Here is a 23,181-nt window from a genome sequence, read left to right as displayed (position 1 = left end):
AACATGGTATTTATTTTCCCTAAAGCTTTAGCATTTCAATTATCAAGCTCACGTGTTATAACTTCTTTTCCCATTTAGTGTATCCTCTGCACATTTTAATTGTATAAAAATGGGTGGAACTGATAGAGTTTCATCTTGGCTTCTGACCTTCCTAAGGATGGTTCTGTCTGCTGAGATATTTGTAGCTATCTGGGGATCAGGTCAGACCAACACAATCCATTCAATAACTCATGCTGATCAGCAAATAAATTGTGTTTCTTTTGACCTTATATCAGCCACATAGTTTATTTAACTGAAGGCTGATGGCCTCATTAAGAGCTATTACTACATAAAAATGGGTATTTGATAAGCCTGTGGTAAAGTGATAAATCCTTTTCTTATATATAAACTAACTGCTAGAGTTTAGTGATCTAAGAAAACAAGTACTAGAAACCAAGCCCTTAATGCTGGTCAGAAGAAATCCTGAAGTATAATAGGCCAAAATAATGACAAGTAAGCCTCAACTTCCATCAGCTTTTATTTCATGTTCTTTAAAGAAAAAATATGACATTCCTTTAATTCAAACTTTGTTCAATGAATTTTAAGGGAGGGTCAGTGTAGAGTGGTGGGTAGAGAACTGGCCTCAATCAGTAATACCTGTGTTCTAGATCTACCTCTGACAAATTCTGGCTCTGTGACCAAGGGCAAATTCCTCAGTTTCTCCAAACAGTTTCCAAAGACTGTGTTCTGCAGAGAGTTGCTGACTTGCTTTGGTCTGGTCAACAACAACAACAAAATTTAAGTAAGGAACACTTTTGTTATAAAGTTATATAGTAACTTACTGAATTTGGAATAGAAAGAAGTGAATTCCAGGTTTACATGGCTTAGCTGTTACTTCTTAAACTGTATAGAATGTTTTATTTAATGAGTAACTGGAACTACCTCTTGTTATATGCTTACACATATAGTCTCAAATGCTTTTTATATCTCATTTTACTGAGAAGAATATTTGGTAAAAGGCAGTTAAATCTTTCCAAATAAGAAGGGAAAAGGCCACAAATACTTAAATCTTTTCAAAAACAGAGTCACATTGAACTTTCAAAGACTGGTACTCTTTCAGATGCAGTATTTAAAAGCTATATATATAAAACCTAAAAATGTCCTAGTTGATTCAACATCATCATTGCTCATAATGTTGATCAATTTGACCAGTTAACAATAAGATAAGGACTTCTTTTATCTTAAAGGAGTCAGGATCAGATCAGCGCACAACTATAATCTGATTGATTAGTCTCTCTCTATATCATCAATCAATCCTTTATTAACATTATTTTATGTAGCCTGTTTTTATTGTTTGTACTCTATAGGATGTTGAACAAAATCAAAGTAACCTCATCATCACCTTTGTTGACAGCATTCGGATTTTTTTTAATATGTGAGTTAATGGTTGGGTAAGAAAAGACAGTGTTTCTACAAAACTCAAATACTGACCTCAAAATGCAACCTATAAACTGACCTCAAAAAACTGACCTATAAATTTGTTTGCCCTTGATATGATTTGCCAACATCTCCTATTACCTATAGTTACATACTTTACCAAAATGGAGAGAACACTGGGATCCTTTGGTCTGAATCATTGGAACCTTGAGATTTACATATTAGTCACTAGTTGACATGAAGCAACATTCTTAGTGGGAACTCTGCCTTTCCTTACCCAACTTAAAAAAAAAATCAATAGGGCTTCTCATTACATTGTTGTGGAGTTATGGTAGTTGATCAAGTTTTTAGTTCTTCAAGGAGAGTTTAAAGAATTTGCTCATCAAGTCTGGTTTCTGTTGGCTAAGTAAAGAGTGAGATGTATCCAGGTCTTCTATTTCATTGTAAGAATGCTACTGCCTTGGGCATCTCCTGTTTAAGGAGTAGTTTCCATTTGTATGGATTTTTTAAAAGTATTTAATCTTGAGTGAAATTGAGCTTTTCTCCAAATTTGTTCACCTCCAAAGGAAAAAAAATCTTTGTTTTTAATTGAAGAAATTGTCGAAAGCAAATTCTTGAGAATGTGAGCTCATTGGAGGAAAACAAGAACACCTTCTCTGGAAGGACAGTATGGATATCAAAAATAGATCTCCTTTCACATGTTTTTCTACTTAACCAAGATTTCTAAATGAGGGAGATTTAAAATGTAATGAATTTACCAAACCCAATGTAGAAAAAATGGCATACACCTTGGAGAATGAAGGCTTCCAGAATCAAATTGGACTGGTTTTTCATTTAGCAGTATAGACATAGCCTTAACTTGTTAATCTTCTGAAGGAGAAACCTCTATTTAATCTTTTGGTTTTTTTATTTGAATGTATCCCTGAAAATTCTTATAATTCCCTGTTTCCTGCATAACACTCTGGGCATTGTTGATTTTCTGATAGGGAATTTGGCTTCTTAGGTGTCCAGGGTGAAGAGATGAATCATCTATACAAACTTCACTAGTCTATTAAGTCTTGGAAATTTTTTATATTTATGACAATTCTATTTTCAGAGGTCAACGGGAAAATATGTCCTTTTATATCTTTTGTATCATTGTTATTTTTTAGATTATACACCCGAAGACAGATGATCAAAGAAATAGGTTGCAGGAAGCTTGCAAAGACATCCTTCTTTTTAAGAACCTAGATCCGGTAGGAGAAACCTTCATAATCAACATGATTTTTCAATGCTGGTAACAATAATTATATGTAATTATTTATAGATTGCTGCTTTACAAAAGATGTCCATCTGCAAAGATAATGGGATAATTGGCTTTCAATATGAGAATCAATTATTTACTTAAAAAAGGATTTCCCAAAAACTCTTTGATCCTTTGCTTTAGGTACCAATTATTTGATCCTGTGTATCAGGTACTAAAAAATTATTAAATATAAGATCCATATGAGTGTATGAAAATGCCTCCTCAGACCTCCTAGAATTTGACTAGATTATTTCAACTTCCTAAGTCATAAACTTTCCCTACAACAGTGGTAAACATACATTTGGGGAAGGAAAGAACTGCTACTTATGGATGTAAATTTACATTTTTAATGTGGGAAATAATTAGGTCCTTAGAATTCGTTATCCAGATGTTTGTTTCAAACTTGTGTGTCCTGTAATATGAATGGGAAAGGTTATGATGCTAAGCATCTTGTGAACAATGATCATTTTGATTATGTGGACAGAGCCACCACTCTACATTGCAACAGCAAATAATACAGGATGGATAGATATAAAAGTGAATAGAGGCGAGTAATAAGTAAGTAGATTAGAAGGGAAAGGCCCAATTTGTGAAGACCTTTAAAATGTCAAGCAGAGGAGTTTTTATTTGATTATAGAGCAATAGAGAGCCTCTAATGTTTATTGAGAAGATTCCCTCAAAATTTGGTCCCAATCTGTCTTTCCACTCTCCTTCTATATTACCCCTTTGCTACTCTCTGTGGTCCAACCAAACTGCCCTTCTCTCTGTTTCTCACACTTGCTGTATTCTTATATTGGCTCCTTACTTGGAATTCACCTCTGCCTCAGAGAATCCCCATTTTCCTTGAAGCATCAAATTCTACTTGCATGACTGCCTTCATCTCCTTTATGCATCACCCAAGTATGAGCAGAGAAAGCAAATAGTGAGATTAATCCAGGGTTGGAATTTGACATGGTATAAGTGATAATAAGACAAGGATACAAGAGATTAGAGAATAGAGTAAAATTGAACTGGTTCACTAAGGGGTCAAGATTGGGAAGGGAGGAGAGAGTAGCCAGAGTAGAGGTGATGACCTAACAAAGTACTAAGGGATTTTGGTTCAAGATGAGGACAAAGAACAAGTTTGGTGGGGATAAGACATAGGGAAAAATAGAATGATCGGTGTTTGTAATTAGACAAATTTCAAGTTCTTGATCATAAAAGTGGAACACTTATGAATGTTGACATGGTCAAAGGTGTTGACTATCCTTTGAATATCAGGTAAAGTTGAGGCATAAGTCAAGTCAATCGAACATATTTAAAAACTGGTAAATTAGGGTGTGTGAGAGATTATCAGCATACTGTAGTTGAGGGAGTATCAATATGTATATCGAAGTCCCCTTGAACAAGGAGAGGAGTTGGTGTGGAGAGGGAGACTGTGAGCTAGGAAGGAATTTAAATTATATAAAGAAGACCTGCTTTTGTTATGTTTTAAAAATGGAAGAATTAACTATGGAGAAGTTATACAGTTTCCTAGGATTGACTTAAAAGTAGGACAAAATCTCACTGTTCTAGCATGGTAGCATTGATCTTGCTTAAAGGATGAATGAGGGGACAGCTAGGTGGCACAGTGGATAAAGCACCAGCCCCAGATTCAGGAGGACCTGAGTTCAAATGTGGCCTCAGACACTTGACACTTACTAGCTGTGTGACCCTGGGCAAGTCACTTAACCCACTTTGCCCCACCAAAAAAAAAAAAAGATGAATGAGACTAAATGAAGGAGTGGAGGAGAGCAAAGTTCTATTAGATAGCATTAAAGATCCCTCCTACAATTCCAAAGACCCATTAGTGTAAGATTAAAAAGACAGTCATTTGTATCAAAAATAATAATAGTAATTTTGATTAACATAATAATTTTCATCCTGGTAAATGATAGCTATGGTTATATAGCTAGCTACAGAGGCAAATACTGTACTAAGGCAGCCGTCACAAGTATTCTCTCTTAGGTCTTGTGGAGTACAATATACTAAGTGACTACACTCAGTAAATCAAGGGAACTTTCCTTGAGAATAAAAGTCAAGAATTTCAGAGAGCCTGGCAAGAGAAAATGCTTTATTGGATCCAGATGTAAAAGTACTCTTTCTTATTTCATATTTTGGTGATATGTTAAACTCCATTTTTTATCATTTCCTTTGATTCCCACTTGATTAAAATTGTTGATTAGTCTTTAGTAACTAATCTATGGTACAATCAGATACCATACCCACTTAAATGCTGTAGTGTTGTCCCCATCAGCAACGTCAGGCAGAGTTAAATGTCAGTTTGACTTTTCTGATATGCAGCTTGTTCTGTTCCAGTTGTTAAATTAATTGAATCTTCCCTACCATTATAATTTTTACTATTTTTAAATGCTTTGAAAGGGGAAAGTATTTGAACATTTGAAGCAATACAAAAAAAGATATTTAATGTCTCTTTCATCATGAAATTGAGAAGCTTACATGTAAGTATCAAAGTGTTCCTGAATGCTATTTTCTGTCACAGGCACAAAAATTAGATTTTTGGTTATTTTTTTCTGAATGCTTTGAAAGAGGATTTTTGAGAACATCCTATTATTTTTTTAAACTTCTTTGTGGACACTAGGTGTTAAATGATTCTCCCCCCAAAAAAAAAAAAATTCAAGGGAAAAACAACTTTTTCTTAACTAAAATAATTTATCCTAAAACCCAAGGAACTAAAGTTTTTATCCTAAAACTCATTTTTTAAGCAATATTACCCATGCAGTTTCAATCATGCAGTGATACAATAGTCTTTAATACTTTGGTTTTCTTCATAATAAGACATACCTATTTTTTCACAATACCTTGCATACTATAGAGTGCAGTTTATTAGGTATGTTCAGTTTATATGCTTGGCTTTTCTTATTGTCCTCATTAATTAGCAAGAAGAATGCTGCTAGATTGGTATTTATGATTTCATTGGACTTTCTGAAGTCACATTCTTCATCTTAAAAATTCTCATCAGACTATGCCTCAGTACATTATTTCCTTAGAGTGCTGTGCATTCATATATTAGAGCACAGCATTCTGAGATTAATCTCTTTGAAGTTTTTTTTTCTCATGAATATTTCATTGCTGGACGCAGTAGGCAGTTTTTCTTTTTGCAATATTTTAAATTTGAGGCATACTGAAATGATTTTTCCATGCTACAGAAGCCAGATTCTTTGTGTTAAAAGTAGAGTAAATTGTTGTTTTCAGATGAGTCAAAGAACCCTTTTACTTAGCTCTGTTCAATTTGCATACTGTGGGAACAAGGAACTAAGAATACACCGTGGATTTCCTAAAGTAGTTGTCAGTCATTATGATAAACCCCAGCATATTAGATGTTTCCTAAGTTCTCTGCACTATATTCATAATTATGGGGAAATTAGATTTTGATTGACTATAAAGACATATGTCATATACTAAGACACTAAAGAGAAACACTAAGAAAGAAATGTTTGCTTAGCATTTGACTTTTCTGAAATTGCTTTTTCAGGTATCCAAGCGTGAACTCTCCATATTATTATATTCAGTTTAACAGATGCAACTAAGAGACATGTTATAGCTAAGCAGATCCACAAATACCTTAAAACACACAGTTTGGACCACTTCTAAACCTGACATTTACAGGAACTGCTAATTAACAAAAATAACTGATTTTACACCAACTTTAAATAGGGGGTAGAGAGGAAGAATATATCAATCCACAAATTATTTTTTTGTCTCTCATCTAATTTAAATTGAGAATCAGAGTAATACAGTGGGTTAAGGATAGCCTTGGAGCCAGGAAGCCCTTGGTCCAAGTCCTTCCTCTAATACATACTGACTATATGACTGTGACCAAGTCACTTAATCTCTTTGTGCCCCATACAACTTGGTAAAACTACAGATTACAGCATTAGTAGAGGGTGTTTCTAACTCTGGGACTTCAGCCATTTCAATGAAATCAGAAATCTAGACTAATTATAACAAGAACTCTCCAGGCCCAACCCATCATCAGTGTGTTGAAAGAAGAAATGATAAACTCTAAGGAGTTGCAGGCTAGGGTGATGTACAGCAGGAACCCTGTGTTCCTTGAAATTGCTATGGTTCCTGTGAAAGCTTGGCAAGAAGCCAGCAATGCTGCCCATTTGAACTCTGCCAATTCTGGAATCACATCCAGCCTAGTGAAATGAAACTAAGAACTGAGTAGGGATGACATGAGATTGCAACCTGTCCCTACCCAAACACTTTAACACTAACAACAACAACTTGCATTTCTAGTGCACTTAAAGGTTTGCAAAGAGCTTTACTTATTTCATCTCATTCTGATCAGGAGGGCATAGAGGGCATAGAGTTGGTATTCCTTTGTGTTCTAGTGCTACAAGAAAGAAAGATAGGTTGGAACAATACAAAAATGCCAATATCCCACCTACTAGAAATGATTCAGTGTAGATTGCACTGACAAAGAAAAAGAGCTAACTATGAAAAGGACTCAATATGTAAATACTTTCATTAGTTGTGAATTCTGTATCATAACAAAACTGGAAATTGATCTTATCAATCAAGGACTTCATGATCCTCTTGATCAATGGTACCATCATGCAATCATATAAAAACGCTTTATCCTTAATCCTAGATTAGACAAATAAGAGATAAAAATTTTAGACTACTAAAATCTGAAGAGGGAAAAATTGAAGACCCTAATGTCATTGAAAATCATTACTTATAGCAAACTCCAGATATGCCAGATAATGAACTGTATATCAAAAACAGTACCGTTATCTCAAATGATTTTGAAAAGGAGATGGGTACACTTAAGACTGTAAACCTGAAAAACCCACTTTGTGTGTGGTGGCACAAATTCATCTGATAGGCTATCACAGCAAAGAGTAATTCAAAAAAGCTAATATCTGCTATAACCATTATGAATGGATGTGTCCTCCACAACATTTAATAGAACATTTAAAAACATTTCAGGATTTACACCTTACAGTATATGCAGGAGGAATATCCCTAAAGTATATCCCTAAAGACAGGCCACAAACAGCACTATGGCAATCCAATTCAATAAATATTTATTAAGCACCTACTATGTGCCAGGCACTGTGGTATGCACTGGGGATACAATTAATAAAAAGAAAAATAGTCCCTGCCCTTGAGGAGCTCAGAATCTAAAGGGAGAAATAACACACAAAAGATGGCAGCAAAGAGAAGTTAGGTGGGGAGACACCAGAGAGTACAAGGGACAAGGGCATTTTGTTCCATGGAATTAAAACCCAAGCCGGGCAGCAGATGCAACATGGAATGAGATGAATCTAGTTTCTGCCCTCTATAAAGGAAGACATTGGAAGGAATGTTGTACTCTGCCTTCCAGGCCCTCCAGTCAGAGGAGGCTGAGGGAGATGGTGTCAATCAAGGCTTGAATTAGCATCATGGTGATAAAATTAGAAGGGATGAGCTTCTCCTGGGTGGGCCATATTGTTCCTTGGGGTTGAAACCAGGCAGGGCAGAAGATGAAAAGTGGAGTGAACTGAGATTCCAATTTCAGCCCTTTATAAATGAAGGCATTGGGATGATTTCCTAACTCAGCACTGAAAGCAAGTCAGAAGGTTAAGGTGATAAAAGGACTCAAAGAAGCATCAATAAGAAAATAAACAATTTGACATTAAAATCTTTACTATAGAGATTTGAGAAGTACATTTATTAGAGTTCAGCAAGCCCATAGAAGGAAGATGTGGGGAATTTTAGGTTATTTATCTATTTGCAAGAAGTCCAAAATGATGAAAATGGGGATTAGATCAAACAAGAAACAGAAAGCTTGTACAGTTATTATAATGAACAACAGAATAGGTAGGCTGTGAGAAGCAACTGAAATTCTAACTTCTCTGCAGAAAAGGTTTGTGGAGCCAGATAAGGTCCATAATTATTGGCTGATCTTCTTACACAATGACATACAAATTAATGGTAAAGTACTTTACCAGCTTCCTCTTAAATTCGAGCCTGATCCCCTCATCATAACAGAAGGAATCACATGTGTAGTATTACAAGATGAGAACATTGATGACGTCCCTGAACATACCCGATTATGTATTTTATACAAAGCATTCACTGCTATATCACTAACAAAATCTATGAACACTTATTAGAAAACAGTAAAGTGTGTGAAGGGCAAAAAGGATTGCCAACAAGTCCCAGGGTTATAAAAGCTAACTTACTATTCTATTTGGTAATTATTGAACAAGCCACTCAAAAGTACTATAACATTAATACTGCCATGGTTAATTATCACAAAACCTTTGACTCAGTTCTGCACACATGACTTATTTATATACTGCAAATATATAAAATAGATCCTAGTACACTGAGAATGCTAGAGTATTTTATAGCTACATAGGAAGTTCTTTGTCTAAAATGTGAAATCAAGATAATAATAACAAAAATAATTGTAACAAAATATAGTATTTTTCAGGGAGACAGATTAAGTCCATTATGTTCTGTCTAGCCTTAAACTCATGATCATAATCATAGATTTAGAGCTGAAAGGGATGATAGACATAACTCAGTCCTGCCCATTCATTTTACAGATGAGAAAACTGAGGAACAGAGAGATAAAATGACTTAGAGCTATATAGCTACAAAGTGTCTGAGGTAAAATTTGAAACCATATTTTCCTGACTGAAGGTCCAGCATTCTGTTAATTACACTGGGCTCTCTCAATTATCAGCCTCTCCTTATCATCTATCCTAAACATAATTAAATATGGCTTGCAAATTAAAAAAGGAACCAAACAAAACCAGACTTCATGTACCTATACAATATCAAACTCCACTCAAAAACTCCTTCATCTTGTAATTTTCTTCAATTATATCAGAATGTCATTTGAACCTAAAAGGTATAAATTCTTTTTTTTGTTTGTTTTTGCAGGGCAGTGAGGGTTAAGTGACTTGCCCAGGGTCACACAGCTAGTAAGTGTCAAGTGTCTGAGGCCAGATTTGAACTCAGGTACTCCTGAGTCCAAGGCCAGTGCTTTATCCACTGCGCCACCTAGCTGCCTCAAAGGTATAAATTCTTAATGGATACCAAGGAAAGATAATGATTTAAAGCTTCAGATTTGAATCTGAAGATCATATTGAGCCGGTGAATAAAGGTCATGCCTACATATATCTTGGTTTCTCCTAAGCAAGACACATTAAGCCTAAAGCTATCAGTGAGAAAGCTATAGCTAAACATATGAAAAATTTATTGGTACCCTGAAATCAAATCTGACTGGAATGGACACATTTCAAATAATTAACACCTATGAAACCATTTTTAACCAAAATTATGTGGAGAAAGAAATAAAAGTACCTATTATCCCTGTTATCTTTCATGCTGCTGAAGTTTAACAACAGAATGAGTTTATTCCCTATCACTTTTATTCATTCAGTTACCAAAAAAACCCCAAGTTTTTTTAATCTACCTCTGCAATGCTCCACATAACATTAAATATCAAAGAAGATAAGATAGTAACTAGTCCAGCACTTTTTATATCTAAATTCTGTCATTCGGGGCAGCTAGATGGCGCAGTGGTTAGAGCACAGGCCCTGGATTCAGGAGGACCTGAGTTCGAATCCAACCTCAGACCCTTGACACTTATTAGCTGTGTGACCCTGGGCAAGTCAATTAACTCCCATTGCCTCACCAAAAAAAAAAAAAATTTATAAATTCTGTCATGCAAGAGAAAACTGATATGACAATATTGATAAAGACGATAATAATGTAATGTCTGGGCTGATAAGCACATTTGGTTAAAACAATGGCTACAGGCCAAATTGGCTTCATAAAAGAGGAGAAATTTTTCTATAGCCACACAGACAGCACCCTTAGTCACAGCAAACCATCTTTACAGATATATGATATGGTTAGATGGGGAATAAAGTGAAACTAGCTTAGCATAAATCTACTACCCTTGTTAGAAAAGGAAGTAAATATCATGATTAGGCTTGTATGGATGAGTAATAGGCAAAGAAAAACACTTAAAAATAATGGTCCATTGTTAAAGTAAACTATTCGGGGGGGGGGGCAGGACAATGAGGGTTAAGTGACTTGCCCAGGTTCACACAGCTAGTAAGTGTCAAGTGTCTGAGGCCAAATTTGAACTCAGGTCCTCCTGAATCAAGGGCTATAGTGCTTTATCCACTTCGCCACCTAGCTGCCCCCAAAATAAACTATTCTTCAGTAAAAATGTATTATACCCCTTTTGTACTTTTCCCATCTTCTTGAATTTGTCTATGTCCCTGCTAGTTGGCATTATCATTAGCAAGAGAACTTTGATTGATAGGGAATGTAAATTTTTAGTCAAGTGATATCATATCTAGTTTGTTGCTGCTTTAAAAAAAATGTTTTAATTGGACAATGAACTGTGAAGTGTGTGTATGTGTGTGTTTAGACTACTAGAAGCAGAGTGTGTCAGACTGCCAGACACACTGTTCTCACTGTTCATGAAATCAGACAGACATTGTGATGGGATAGAAGGTGATTGTGACATGACCAGTGTATTTATGGAGTGGACAGTCTAATAGGAAATTATTTATTATAATTTAATATATTTTAAAATTTCCAAATATTTTTAAATAATATATAAAATTTTATTATAAAGTTCTGTGTTTGGGAGTTAGGAAAACTGATTCTGGCGCTGTTAGTGATTACTCATAATGTTGTTTCCTTAGGCTGTAACTTCAGTGTAGCTGAGAAAGTTTAGAAAAAAGGGAAATGAAACTATTGTATCTTGTGATTATAAAGACAAATGAGATAAAAATTATTTTGCATCGGTTAAGCCAAGGACATGGGAGATCAAAGAACTAACGCAGAATAGTCAGCTTTTAAAATATACTTAAAAATTTATTTCAATCTCTGAACTGCTTAATTGAAAGACTCAATATCACTCTAATTTCTTAACTGGAACTAATATGGGGTCCCCTTAATAATCCCTAATTTGGGATTATCCTTTAAACAGGGCCAGCAGCAGACAAAAGTATTAAGTAGTGGTGCAGCTAGGTGGTGCAGTGGATAAAGCACTGGCCCTGGATTCAGGAGGACCTAAGTTCAAATCTGACCTCAGACACTTGACACTTACTAGCTGTGTGACCCTGGGCAAGTCACTTAACCCTTGTTGTCCTGCCAGATAGATAAATAAATAAATATTAATATATTAATAATCAATATATATTAAGTAGGACTAGTTTACCTTGAGTGTCCTGTTGCTCTTTTTGGTTCCCTGTTTGTATTATCTTGTTGAAAAATCACTAGTTGTTATTTCCTAATAAGGAAAATACTCTAATATTTTCTAATAATAACTAAAGATGTTACTAGGTGGAAAACTGGTAATGTAGTAGAAAGAACACTGATTTGATGTCACATTATTAGGGTTCAAATCTTGCCTTTAATAATTTACTGCCTCTGGGACTTTGGACAAGTTACTTAATATCCATGAACCTTGTTTTTTTCATTTATAAAACAGCAATAATAATACTTCTCCCATTTCTTATGAAAATTAAATGAGTTAGTATATGTGAAAATGCATTGTAACCATAGGGAGATAGGTAAATATAAAGTATTAGTAATAGTTAATATTAATAATAGGAGATTTTTGAAAACTGAAAAACCCTTAGGCAAGTCACTTACTCTCTCTGGGTCTCAGTTGCCACTTCTTAAAAATGAGGAAGTTCTGGGCAGCTAGGTAGCACAGTGGATAAAGCACCGGCCCTGGATTTGGGAGTACCTGAGTTCAAATCCAGCCTCAGACACTTGACACTTACTAGCTGTGTGACCTTGGGCAAGTCACTTAACCCTCATTGCCCCACAAAAAAAAAAAAACAACAAAAACAAAACAAAAAATGAGGAAGTTCAATTAGAGTTATCTTAAGGTCCCCTGTAGCTATAAATCTAATAAGCTTATAATGAAATGTCAGACATCTCAAGGAGTGGAAAGAGTGGAAAGATAAACCTTTGTGCATGGGGGCTTTTTAACACCCTTCAAACCACACTATATAAGCAGCCTCTTATTTTTATACCTTTACCCTTTGAATGCTGTCATGCCAAAGGTTCTTAGATTTCTAGGAGCCCTACTGGAGCTCCATGAATAGGAAGGTTTCAGAGTTGATCAGACTTTTATGGAGCCTAAAGATGGTTATCCCTCAGCCTGGTACTTGTTGCCGTATTAATTTTATCATCCTGAGTTAGAAAGCAATCACGTGGTATGTTTGGGTATTTCCTTAATAGTAAAATTATAATATAATATTTCATTAATCAAGTTCTAACCCCCAATTTATTAACTATCCCTTATTTAATAAAAGAAACCTCTTTTTCTATAAGCATTTGTGCTTTGATCTCACTCTGTCTCTCTTTCCCTTCCTCCTTCCCATCCTTCCTCCTTTTTTCTCTCTCCTTCCTTCCTTTCCTCCCTCCCTCCCCCTCTCCTTTTCTCCATCTCTTCTTAAATAAGTAAAAATTTTGCTATTGATTCATTATCAGTATAAGAAGTAATAAAACAAAGAAATAATTATTTAAAGTTTCAGCTAAGCGAGATAATAGCCACGGTCATCTCTAACCATCACTCCTCTCTTTGACTTCTCACTTCTGGAACATAATCCCATAATTCAGCATTCAGGGAAACAGCAAAAAGTCTCTCAAAAGTTCTCTTCTTATGTATTCAATGTAAAGGGTAAACCCAGTTCTCTCAGGGAAAAGTTCTTTCATTTTGTTCTCTCATAGTTTCTCTTGATCCATGAACAGCTCTCCATGGACTCTACATGGATAACAAGTAAAGTGCCTCTTCACAGTTGCAATTAAAACTCGTTTTCTTTACAAAAAACAGTTAAAGCACATTCTCTTTACAAATGCTAGCTAAAAGAAATATGTTTAATGTGATTGTACATATATAACCTATATCATATTACTTGCTGTCTTGGGGAGAGGGGAGGAAGGGGAGTGAGGGAGAAAAAATTGAAACTAGAAATCTTATAAAAACAAATGTTACAAACTATCTGTACATGTAACTGGAAAATGACAAAATACTTTTATGGAACAAAAAACCAAATGATAGCTAAAACTCTCCATCTCTTCCCAGACTCCTCTAGTAATGACTGTTAAATTATATAAGATTCAAAATCCACTTAAAGACACAGCAACAGTATCTATACTACATGGGCAGGTTATTGAAGCTGTCATTACAATAGTGAAAGGTGCGACATAAACATAAAGCTTGATATTTTTTCCAAATCATATTAAAAAAATCAAGGATTGGAGTTTCTCTATTTTGTCCTGGTTTAGGTTTTCATCATGTTTTTGTTTGTTTGTTTTGTGGGGGGGTGGGGCAATGAGGGTTAAGTGACTTGCCCAGGGTCACACATCTAGTAAGTGTCAAGTGTCTGAGTCTGGATTTGAACTCAAGTCCTCCTGAATCCAGGGCCAGTGCTTCAGCCACTGCACCACCTAGCTGCCTCTTGTCATCCTTTTTAAAGTAACTTTTGTTTACCATCACTAAATGTTTCAAATGTCCTTGATTTTAAACATTGGCATTTGCAGTGCATTCTCAAACTTTATATTAATTACATCTGAGAAAGAAACCCTTCTTTCTAAATCATCATTCTTCCCATCCCCCACTGTGGAATGAATCAATTGAGAGAGAATCTTTTGTTTATTTATTAATACCTTTTATAAGTCCTAAATAGCAAAAATAGAAAAAACACATGACTGGGGACCATTGAAGCCTGGGATAAGGAGTCATAAGTGAACCAGAAGTAGGTGTTTTAGACTGGGCAGTCTTCTCATTGAGGGTTGGAATAGAGGAGTGAAGCAAAGGATGGTTATTCCTCTTGGCCACCCTAGTGGTAGGAGAAAGGTATGGTCTCGAAAGAATGTGACCACCTAAAAGAGGGAGACACAAGAAGGAATGTCTCTTCATTTCATTTTTGTTTTCTACCCTAAACCTCCAAAACTTTCCAGATACCAAAATCTCCCAGATAAGTATATTTGTTTGCTACTTGTACAGTAAAGGTTATGTGCCTGAAGCAGATTAAACTACTATTTTTATTTTTAAAATTTTATTTATCTATCTATTTATTTTGAGGGGCAATGAGGTTAAGTGACTTGCCCAGAGTCACACAGCTAGTAAGTGTGAAGTGTCTGAGTCCAGATTAGAACTCAGGTACTCCTGAATCCAAGGCTGGTGCTTTATCCACTGCGCCACCTAGCTGCCCCCAAGCTATTATTTTTTTCTTAAAAAGGATAGAGTGGTGATGCATTAATATTTACCTCTAAGCCTTATTAACAATTTAGTACTTGAGAAATAATGTCATATTTTTAATGTATGCACTGAGGAGTGTTTCTAGCTTTTAGTTGTAATAAATCTGCTTTACATAGGTAAAGAGTCATTACTTAGAAAATGTTATACACATAAATGTGTTTTTGTATGTATATATATGCATAAAAATGTAAGTATATAGAAAGATGGATAAATAGATACAGTAACTATTGATTTCTGATATCTCCTCCTTCCTTTGTGCTGCTATTATAAAAATACAAACTTCTGTATGGCTTGTGAACTCTTTGGCTTCCACATGCATGTTCATTTCTTTTGTTATAAACCTAGTTTTCACAGAAGTTTCATGAAGGTGTGACTGCCTGTTGACATATCCAGTATTTGAATTACATCTGTCAGAGTAGATATGTGTGCATATAGGAGAACTTGTGTACATACACATAATCATAATGTTTAGGATCAGTCGGTGAATTCACTAAGCAAACATAAGACTTCCTGGGTAAATCTAGAGGAGTAACAGTAGGATTTTTTAAATGGTCTTTCATGCAGGCAAACAGGGGGCAGCTAGGTGGCACAGTGGATAAAGCACCGGCCCTGGATTCAGGAGTACCCGGGTTCAAATCCGGCCTCAGACATTTGACACTTACTAGCTGTGTGACCCTGGGCAAGTCACTTAACCCTCATTGCTCTGCAAAAAACCAAAAACAAACACGTAGTTTCTTGTTAAATGGGTTCATTCCTTTAGGCATGATTGTCATTCTGTATATAAGCTACATGACAGTTTGAGGATGGGCATTTTATTCTATTTAAAACAGGAACAGAGGCAAGCATTCAATTGAACCAGAATTTGTTAAGCATTTACTATGCACCAGGCACCGTACTAGGAACAAATGGAACAGCTTTCATTGTTAAAGAGATTATGTTCTACTGAGGGGAACAGTATATACACTGATTGAAAAAAAAAAAAAAACAGGGGCAGATAGGTGGCACAGTGGATGGAGCACTGGCCCTGGAGTCAGGAATACCTGAGTTCAAATCCAGACTCAGACACTTGACACTTACTAGATGTGTGACCCTGGGCAAGTCACTTAACCCCAATTGCCTCACCAAAAAAAAAAAAAAAGAAGAAGAAGAAACAAAACAAAACACACGTGATATATTTAAAATGTGAAGTGACTTTTGGAGAAGGGCAAACTAATACCAGGAAAGATCAGGAAAACATCCTTGTAGGAGGTGTCAGAGAAGCAAAATTTTGGAGGGAACCTTAAGGCAGCAATATTAAAAGATTCCAGGTGGTGGGAGATGTAGTGTCATGTAGAGGTTACAGAAAGTAGGCCTCATGGGCTGGAAGGCAGAGCTTGTAGGAGGAATAATGTGTCGTCAGCCTGGGAAGATAAGTCTGAGCCAGACTGTGAAAAGCATTAAAAGTCCTAGAGGAAGTTGTGTTCGGGAGTCACTAAGGCTTCGTGAGCAGGAGAAGGGGCATGGTCAGACCTGTACATGAGGATCATTCTGAATATAAGCCTGTATTGATATGTTCATTTTGATATTAACTATCCAATAAGATATAAAAAATATGTAGCTAGGTACTTTTAGGCTTTAACATAATTTTCATGTAATATTACTGAAAATAACAATGATTCTCTATTGTCATTTTTCTTTGTTAGGGGTTTTATACAGCCTTTGATTCCACAGGTTTACATATATGTAATATAATTTTGTAAAGATTATATGTTGTATTATTTGCATTTTTAAAAATAGGAGCAGATGTCTCAAGTGTTGGATGCCATGTTTGAAAAGCTGGTCAAAGAAGGAGAGCATGTAATTGATCAAGGGGATGATGGTGACAACTTTTACGTCATTGACAGGTAAGTTACTTATAGCCATAGCACTGACATTATTTTTGATACATTTTTTGTTTGTTTGTTTGTTTGTTTGTTTGTTTGTTTGTTTGTTTTTTGGCGGGACAGTCGGGGTTATGTGACTTGCCCGGGGTCACACAGCTAGTAGGTGTCAAATGTCTGAAGCTGGATTTGAACTCAGGTCCTCCTGAATCCAGGGCCGGAGCTTTAACCACTGCACCGTCTAGCTGCCCCCTAATAGAGGGGTTTTAAAAATAGTGTCGGGCAGCTAGACAACAAAATACAAAGTCCTTGCACTCAGGAGATTATGTTGTATTGGGTCAAACTATATATATCCATATGTCAGAAAAAAGTGTATACAAGGCAAATAAAAATAAATTCCAAAGGGCCTTAGTAGATTTGGAAGTCTGGAATGGACTCATACGGGAGGTGGACCTTGGACTGAGTTTTACAAGAAGCTTGGAGTCTAAGGAGAGAATACATTCCAAGCAGAAGCAAAAGCTAGAATATTGTGTACAAGGAAATACAAGTAGGCCAGCGTGAGTGGGAACATAAAATGTGTAACGGGAAATGATATGCAATAAGCATGCAAAGAACTTTCAATGCCAACCAGAGGAGTTTGTTTTTTATCCTAGAAACAAGAGGGAATCTTGGGAAGTGTTTAGTGTCATGGTCTGTCCTCTGACCTTGGGATTATTGTAGTGGTACATTTTTATTTATCATTTAAATAACAGTTGATATTTTCATTACACTTTCTAGTTTACCATATGCTTGGCATACATTATCATACTTTTTCCTTTCAGATATTCCTGTGAGATAGGTCTTATAAGTATTACACCTTCCTACTGGTGAGGAAGCTAAGTGTCCACAAAAGTTGTGATGTGCTTAAGGTGGTAACAAAGCTGGAACTGGAACTTTGGGTTTCTGACTTACTTTTCAAGTCTGAACAGCAAGCAATGTCCAGGGGCTGACTGTTTTTTTTTATATATCTGTTTGATCCCACAACATAGCGGGGTAGTTTGGAGAAAATAGTATTTATAGATGGTTTGATAAGGAAAATGGGATTTACAGAGGACTGGATTTGCCCCCACAGTATAAACAGATGTGTTTCCCTTTTCTGATGGTGTTTTAATTTAACTACTTTATTTTTAAAACCTCCACATAAAAACAGCAGCTTAATTGAAAACCCTGTATTTTACAATACAGAAAATTTAGGAGAAAAATATAACTGCTTTTCAAGCCCCAAACACAAACTAATCCGTCATTCTGAAACTAAATCTTTGAAAAATTAACTTCATAGAAATATGCCTTATCAAGTATGTTTAAATAGGTGCTAGTCTTGAACAAGTAAATAAAAAACTGGTAAGGGGTATTTGCCAAATTGTATACTTCTACTATTTAAAAAGTAAGCAGAGGGGCAGCTAGGTGGCACAGTGGATAGAGCACCAGCCCTGGAGTCAGGAGTACCTGAGTTCAAATCCAGCCTCAGACACTTAACACTTACTAGCTGTGTGAAAAAAACAAAACAAAACAAACAAAAAATATTTTAGGGGCAGCTAGATGGCGCAGTGGATCGGGAGGTCCTGAGTTCAAATCCGGCCTCAGACACTTAACACTTACTAGCTGTGTGACCCTGGGCAAGTCACTTAACCCCAATTGCCTCACTAAAAAAAAAAAAAAAAAAAAAGTAAGCAGAACGCAACAATGCATGCAGAATGATAACGTAGGAATCATTAACCCTAACATATCACAGTGAAGCACAGTTTGCCTCTATTAAGTAAACAGATCTGCTTTCCTAGGCTGCCTGTGGTGAGCGGTGATGAATTAAAGACATCCTGATGTTTGTTATTCACAAGTCCTCTCTAAGTGGAGCAGACTATACAGAAATGTGCCTATTAGACCTCTTGTGTCCCTATTTCCTACCATCTTGTTTCTTGAAATGTAATATGTAGGCATAGGTAGTAAGTCATATAAACAAATGAACATCATCTGCTATGACGTGTTCTTTGGGTTATATCTCCTGTAATAATCAAGAATTTGTACACATTCACACACACACACATTCATTCACGTGACCAAGACTGCACATTTCCAAGCTGTCTGGTCCACATTTGGATCAAACCAATGATCTTATTGTCATTAATAAAATGCAGTAATATACAGAGCTTCAATCTTCAAACTTTTGCGATTTATGGAGGTACAATAAGAAAAGAGTATATGATTGTTTTTACTGGGTAAGTAATAATAATAGCCTTTCATTTGCATCGCACTCTTAACTTTCCAGAGTGTTTTTATTTCTTTTCAATCCTCAAAACAACCTTAAGAGAGAAGCATTTAGTTTGACAGATAAAAAAACTGAAGTAGAGAGAGTCACATGGCCTATAATGACTCACAGCTAAAATGAGAATCAATTCTCTAGATTCCTGGTCCTATTTTGACCAGACCGTGCTTCATGGGTCACTAATATCAGAATGATGTATTGTTCCATATGTTTTAATTCAGTTACTCACTTCTCTCTTGGTAGTCACTACATTGTGTATGGTTTTATGTTCAAAATACAGAAAACTTTATTTTTCCTCAAAAGAGAGGAATGTGGTCAGATTTAAATAAAACAGGTAGTGTGAATAATTATTCAGTATTAACTGATATCTATGAAAGGTTCAGTTGTCATTAAATTATGAAAACACATTATTCACTTCTCTTCCCAGCCACCCTGTTTCTGTTTCACATGTCCCCTTCTTTTTCTAATCCTTTCTCATCTTTAATCCTTTTACTTTTCAAGTATCCCTGGGATTTTTATTTTCTTTAGGGAATAGCCACACTACAACAGAAGAAATCCTCTAACACCTGCATTCACATATGCTCAAGTAGGTCCTAAAATGGTGTTCTCCCCACTAGAAGATAGTGTGTGGGAAGACACCCACACACACACACAAAATGTAGTTTATATAAATACAGATTGTAGGCTGCAGAAAGTACCCTAAGATGCAAATTCACTTCTGTTGAATCTCATTTGTATGGAAAAGAAAGGCAAATTAGAAAACAGGCACAAACAAAAGACCTATGATATGAACATCATCATAATCTAACAGTATATTAAGCACTTTAAAATTCAAGCTTACTCTTCATTTCTAGCCCTTTATATTTTGAGGAATCTTAGATAAGTAACCTCTGGAACATCTAGTACTTTGTGACAGCTTCTAGCCAACAAAGCTATAGTTGTATCCATAATTACATTTGGCTGCTTTTAGTTGTGAATTGTCCAAAAAAATTGTTCTATTTCTGGTTCATTTTTCCTACCAGATATACCTATCATCCTTGGTTAGTCTATTTGTGTGCCTCCTCTAAAAGTGTGGAGAAATAATTCTTGCACTTGTCCATAATAGCTAAACTTTGACATGCACAATAGCCTCTGGCAACCTGATACCACTTTAGCTAATTTTAAATACCTTTTAACATTAGAGAGAAAGAGCTTTACTCTACAGAACTCTTCTTTGTACTCATCTTTATCGTGATGAGATTTTGCTTATATCATTTTAACTTTAGTTTTTATACAACAGGGGCACCTATGATATTTATGTAAAGTGTGATGGTGTTGGAAGGTGTGTTGGTAACTATGATAACCGTGGAAGCTTTGGTGAATTGGCCTTAATGTACAATACACCTAGAGCAGCTACAATCACTGCTACCTCTCCTGGTGCTCTATGGGGTTTGGTAAGTAATATTTATTATGGCTGTTATTTGAAAACCTGTTTAATTATCATTATCTTTGAATAATAGATAGGTGTTAGGGCAGCTAGGTGGCACAGTGGGTAGAGTGCTGGACCTGGAGTCAGGAGGACCTCAGATACTTACTATCTGTGTGACCCTGGGCAACTCACTTGACCTTGTTTGCTTCAGTTTCCTCATCTGTAAAATGAGCTGGAGAATGAAATGGCAAACCAGTCCGGGATCTTTGTAAAGAAAACCCCAGACGGGTTTTCCCCAGACATGACGGAAACAATTGAACAACAGCAAATGGATAGATGGAGTCCTTTTTGAAAGTTTTAACTTACCAGTAGACTTTGCAGGATCACAGCATCTCAGACTTGGAAGGGACCTCAAAAGATTTCTAGTGTAACCTGTGCTTGATCAGAAATCTTTTCTCTATGGTGTCTGCCTCTCCGTAACTTCTGTCAGGTGCCTCTAGTCCTGCCCTTTGCTGACATGTAAAATATTTCATCTCTGATTCGTGTGATAGCCATTCAAATATTTAAAGTCATCTTTTATTCTGCCTAAATCTTTTTAGTTCCTTCAGCTGATCCTCATGGTCCATGAACTCTAGGCCATTCACTACCCTCATTATCCATCTCTGGACTTTATTAATGTCCTTCCTTCCTAAAATGTGGCCAGGGCAGAATCCAGTAGAACGCTTCCCTCTCTCATTCTTAATGGGATTCCTCTATTGATGAGGTTTAAGAATGCATTAGCATTTTTGATTGGATCACAATACTGTTGATTCATATTGAGTTTACAGTCCACTAAAACCTCTAGGTCTTTTCCACTAATATCTAACCCTCCTTGCCTCGTCCACTCTGCCACCTGAATCACTTACCTGTAAAATGAGGGAGTTGAACCAGATTATCTCCCAGCTCTTTTCCATCTCTACATATATGTTCTTATATTTCTAAATCTGATCTTATACCAGAAAAACCTTTTTTCAACCCAAATGTAAGTCTTTATATTTATTCCTGTTCAGTGTTATTTCTTCAAATGTGGTACAGTGTTCTAGCCTTTACACACCTTGGAATTCTGACGCTATCATACAATGTGTTAACTACCCCCTCCTTTATTTTGAATCTATTAACAACTTAATAATATTTATTGATCACCTGCTCAGTAGAATATAGCATCATTAGATGCCACCTAGGTGGTACAGTGGATAACATAGTACTAAGTAGAAATCCTGTATTAGATATTTAGTAGCTGTGTGACCCCAGGCAAGGGCATTTAGCCTTTCTGTGTCTGATTTTCTCATTGGTAATGGAAGGGGGTTGGATTGATGTCCTCTTTCAGCTCTAAATCTATGTACCTATCATCCTAGGTTGGTAAATTGAATTCTCTACCCTAACATCTCCCCTTTCTTTGTATCCTCCTTACCTATCCCCATTTTACCATTTTGGGATCTATGTGGGCACACCATCTTTTGGCAGTATTCCATGCTCCAAAACAACTACTTCCTTCTGACATTCATGCCATCACCCCACCCAATTCTTCCCATTTCCTTTGTACCCATAGTGCTATAAGAAAGTATATCAGAGGAATTCAAAATGCTCTAAATGATTGTCCAGTAAGTTCACATTTGAAAAGAAATAAGTCTTATAGAAGACTTTTGCATTGATAATACTAGGATTTTAGGTTTTTTGGCATTGGGTTAAGGAAATGTTTCTGGGGAAGGGTGCCTTACCTATGCTTTGCAAATCCTACCTGGAAAGCAGTTTTTTTTTCCTACACATAAGGCCTGCCTCTGTCCAGTATATATTTGGGGGCAACGTTTACATTTTTTTCTTGAAATTTAAATGAAGTTATAAAGAATTGATTCTTTGGTTGTTTTCAAGAATTCTTATCTTTGAGGAATGTAGATAGTCTGTCCCTACCAGGACACAAATGATCACAATTCTTGAGCAATAATTTCTTGAAATTAGAACCTTTATTTTAAATTATAGAAGAAAAATCAAACCTACTTAATGGGAAGACATCATAATCTCAAAACTAATTTAAACATGAAATAGACTAAAAAGGGAAATTGAGGGGATGGCTTTTGTTTTCAAACTGGTAAAGTCATCTGAAGAAAATGATGCTAATAATCTAAAAAGGTAAATGTTATAAAATCTAATCATTTGGGTCAAGTATGAAAATAGGACCAAGGAAACCTCTTTCATTTAATCAATGGGACCAGCTTTGTTTTGAAGGTAGGTTTTCTCCTCAGGGAAAATCTTTAACTCTGATGAAAACTTTAATTGAATGGCTAATATAAAAATATGTCTTGCACGTCTTCACATGTATAATGGGTATCATACTGCTTGCCTTCTTAATCAAGGGGGAGGGCTAGAGGAAGAGAATTTGGAACACTTTTTTAAAGAATGTGTGGGGTTTTTTTAAAGGAAATTTTAGATGACTATGAAGGCTAACCATTCCCTGTTCTGTGTGCTAGGTATTCCAGAAAAGCACTGTTTCAAGACCCTAGAATACCATTTAAGCAAGGCATTTTTATGATCGGTTTGTCAATTGTGAATCGTTTATGATAACCACCTCAGTGTGCTACATACAAAGCATAA

General features: G+C 35.9%; 1 protein-coding gene across 1 annotated transcript in view; it reads left to right on the top strand.

Annotated features, from left to right (window-relative positions):
* Window positions 1–23,181, top strand: part of PRKAR2B (protein kinase cAMP-dependent type II regulatory subunit beta) — a 148,355-nt gene that overhangs the window by 110,396 nt on the left and 14,778 nt on the right. Inside the window, exons 4-6 of the mRNA XM_043968323.1 lie at window positions 2,568–2,651; window positions 16,764–16,870; window positions 20,425–20,578. Coding sequence (XP_043824258.1) covers window positions 2,568–2,651; window positions 16,764–16,870; window positions 20,425–20,578 — 345 coding nt within the window. The remainder of the gene's footprint in view (window positions 1–2,567; window positions 2,652–16,763; window positions 16,871–20,424; window positions 20,579–23,181) is intronic.

This window comes from Dromiciops gliroides, chromosome 5 (genome assembly GCF_019393635.1).
Source record: "Dromiciops gliroides isolate mDroGli1 chromosome 5, mDroGli1.pri, whole genome shotgun sequence".
NCBI classification, from domain to species: domain Eukaryota; kingdom Metazoa; phylum Chordata; class Mammalia; order Microbiotheria; family Microbiotheriidae; genus Dromiciops; species Dromiciops gliroides.
The sequence above is the reverse complement of the archived record's forward strand: the minus strand, read 5'-3'. Positions and strand labels throughout refer to the sequence as shown.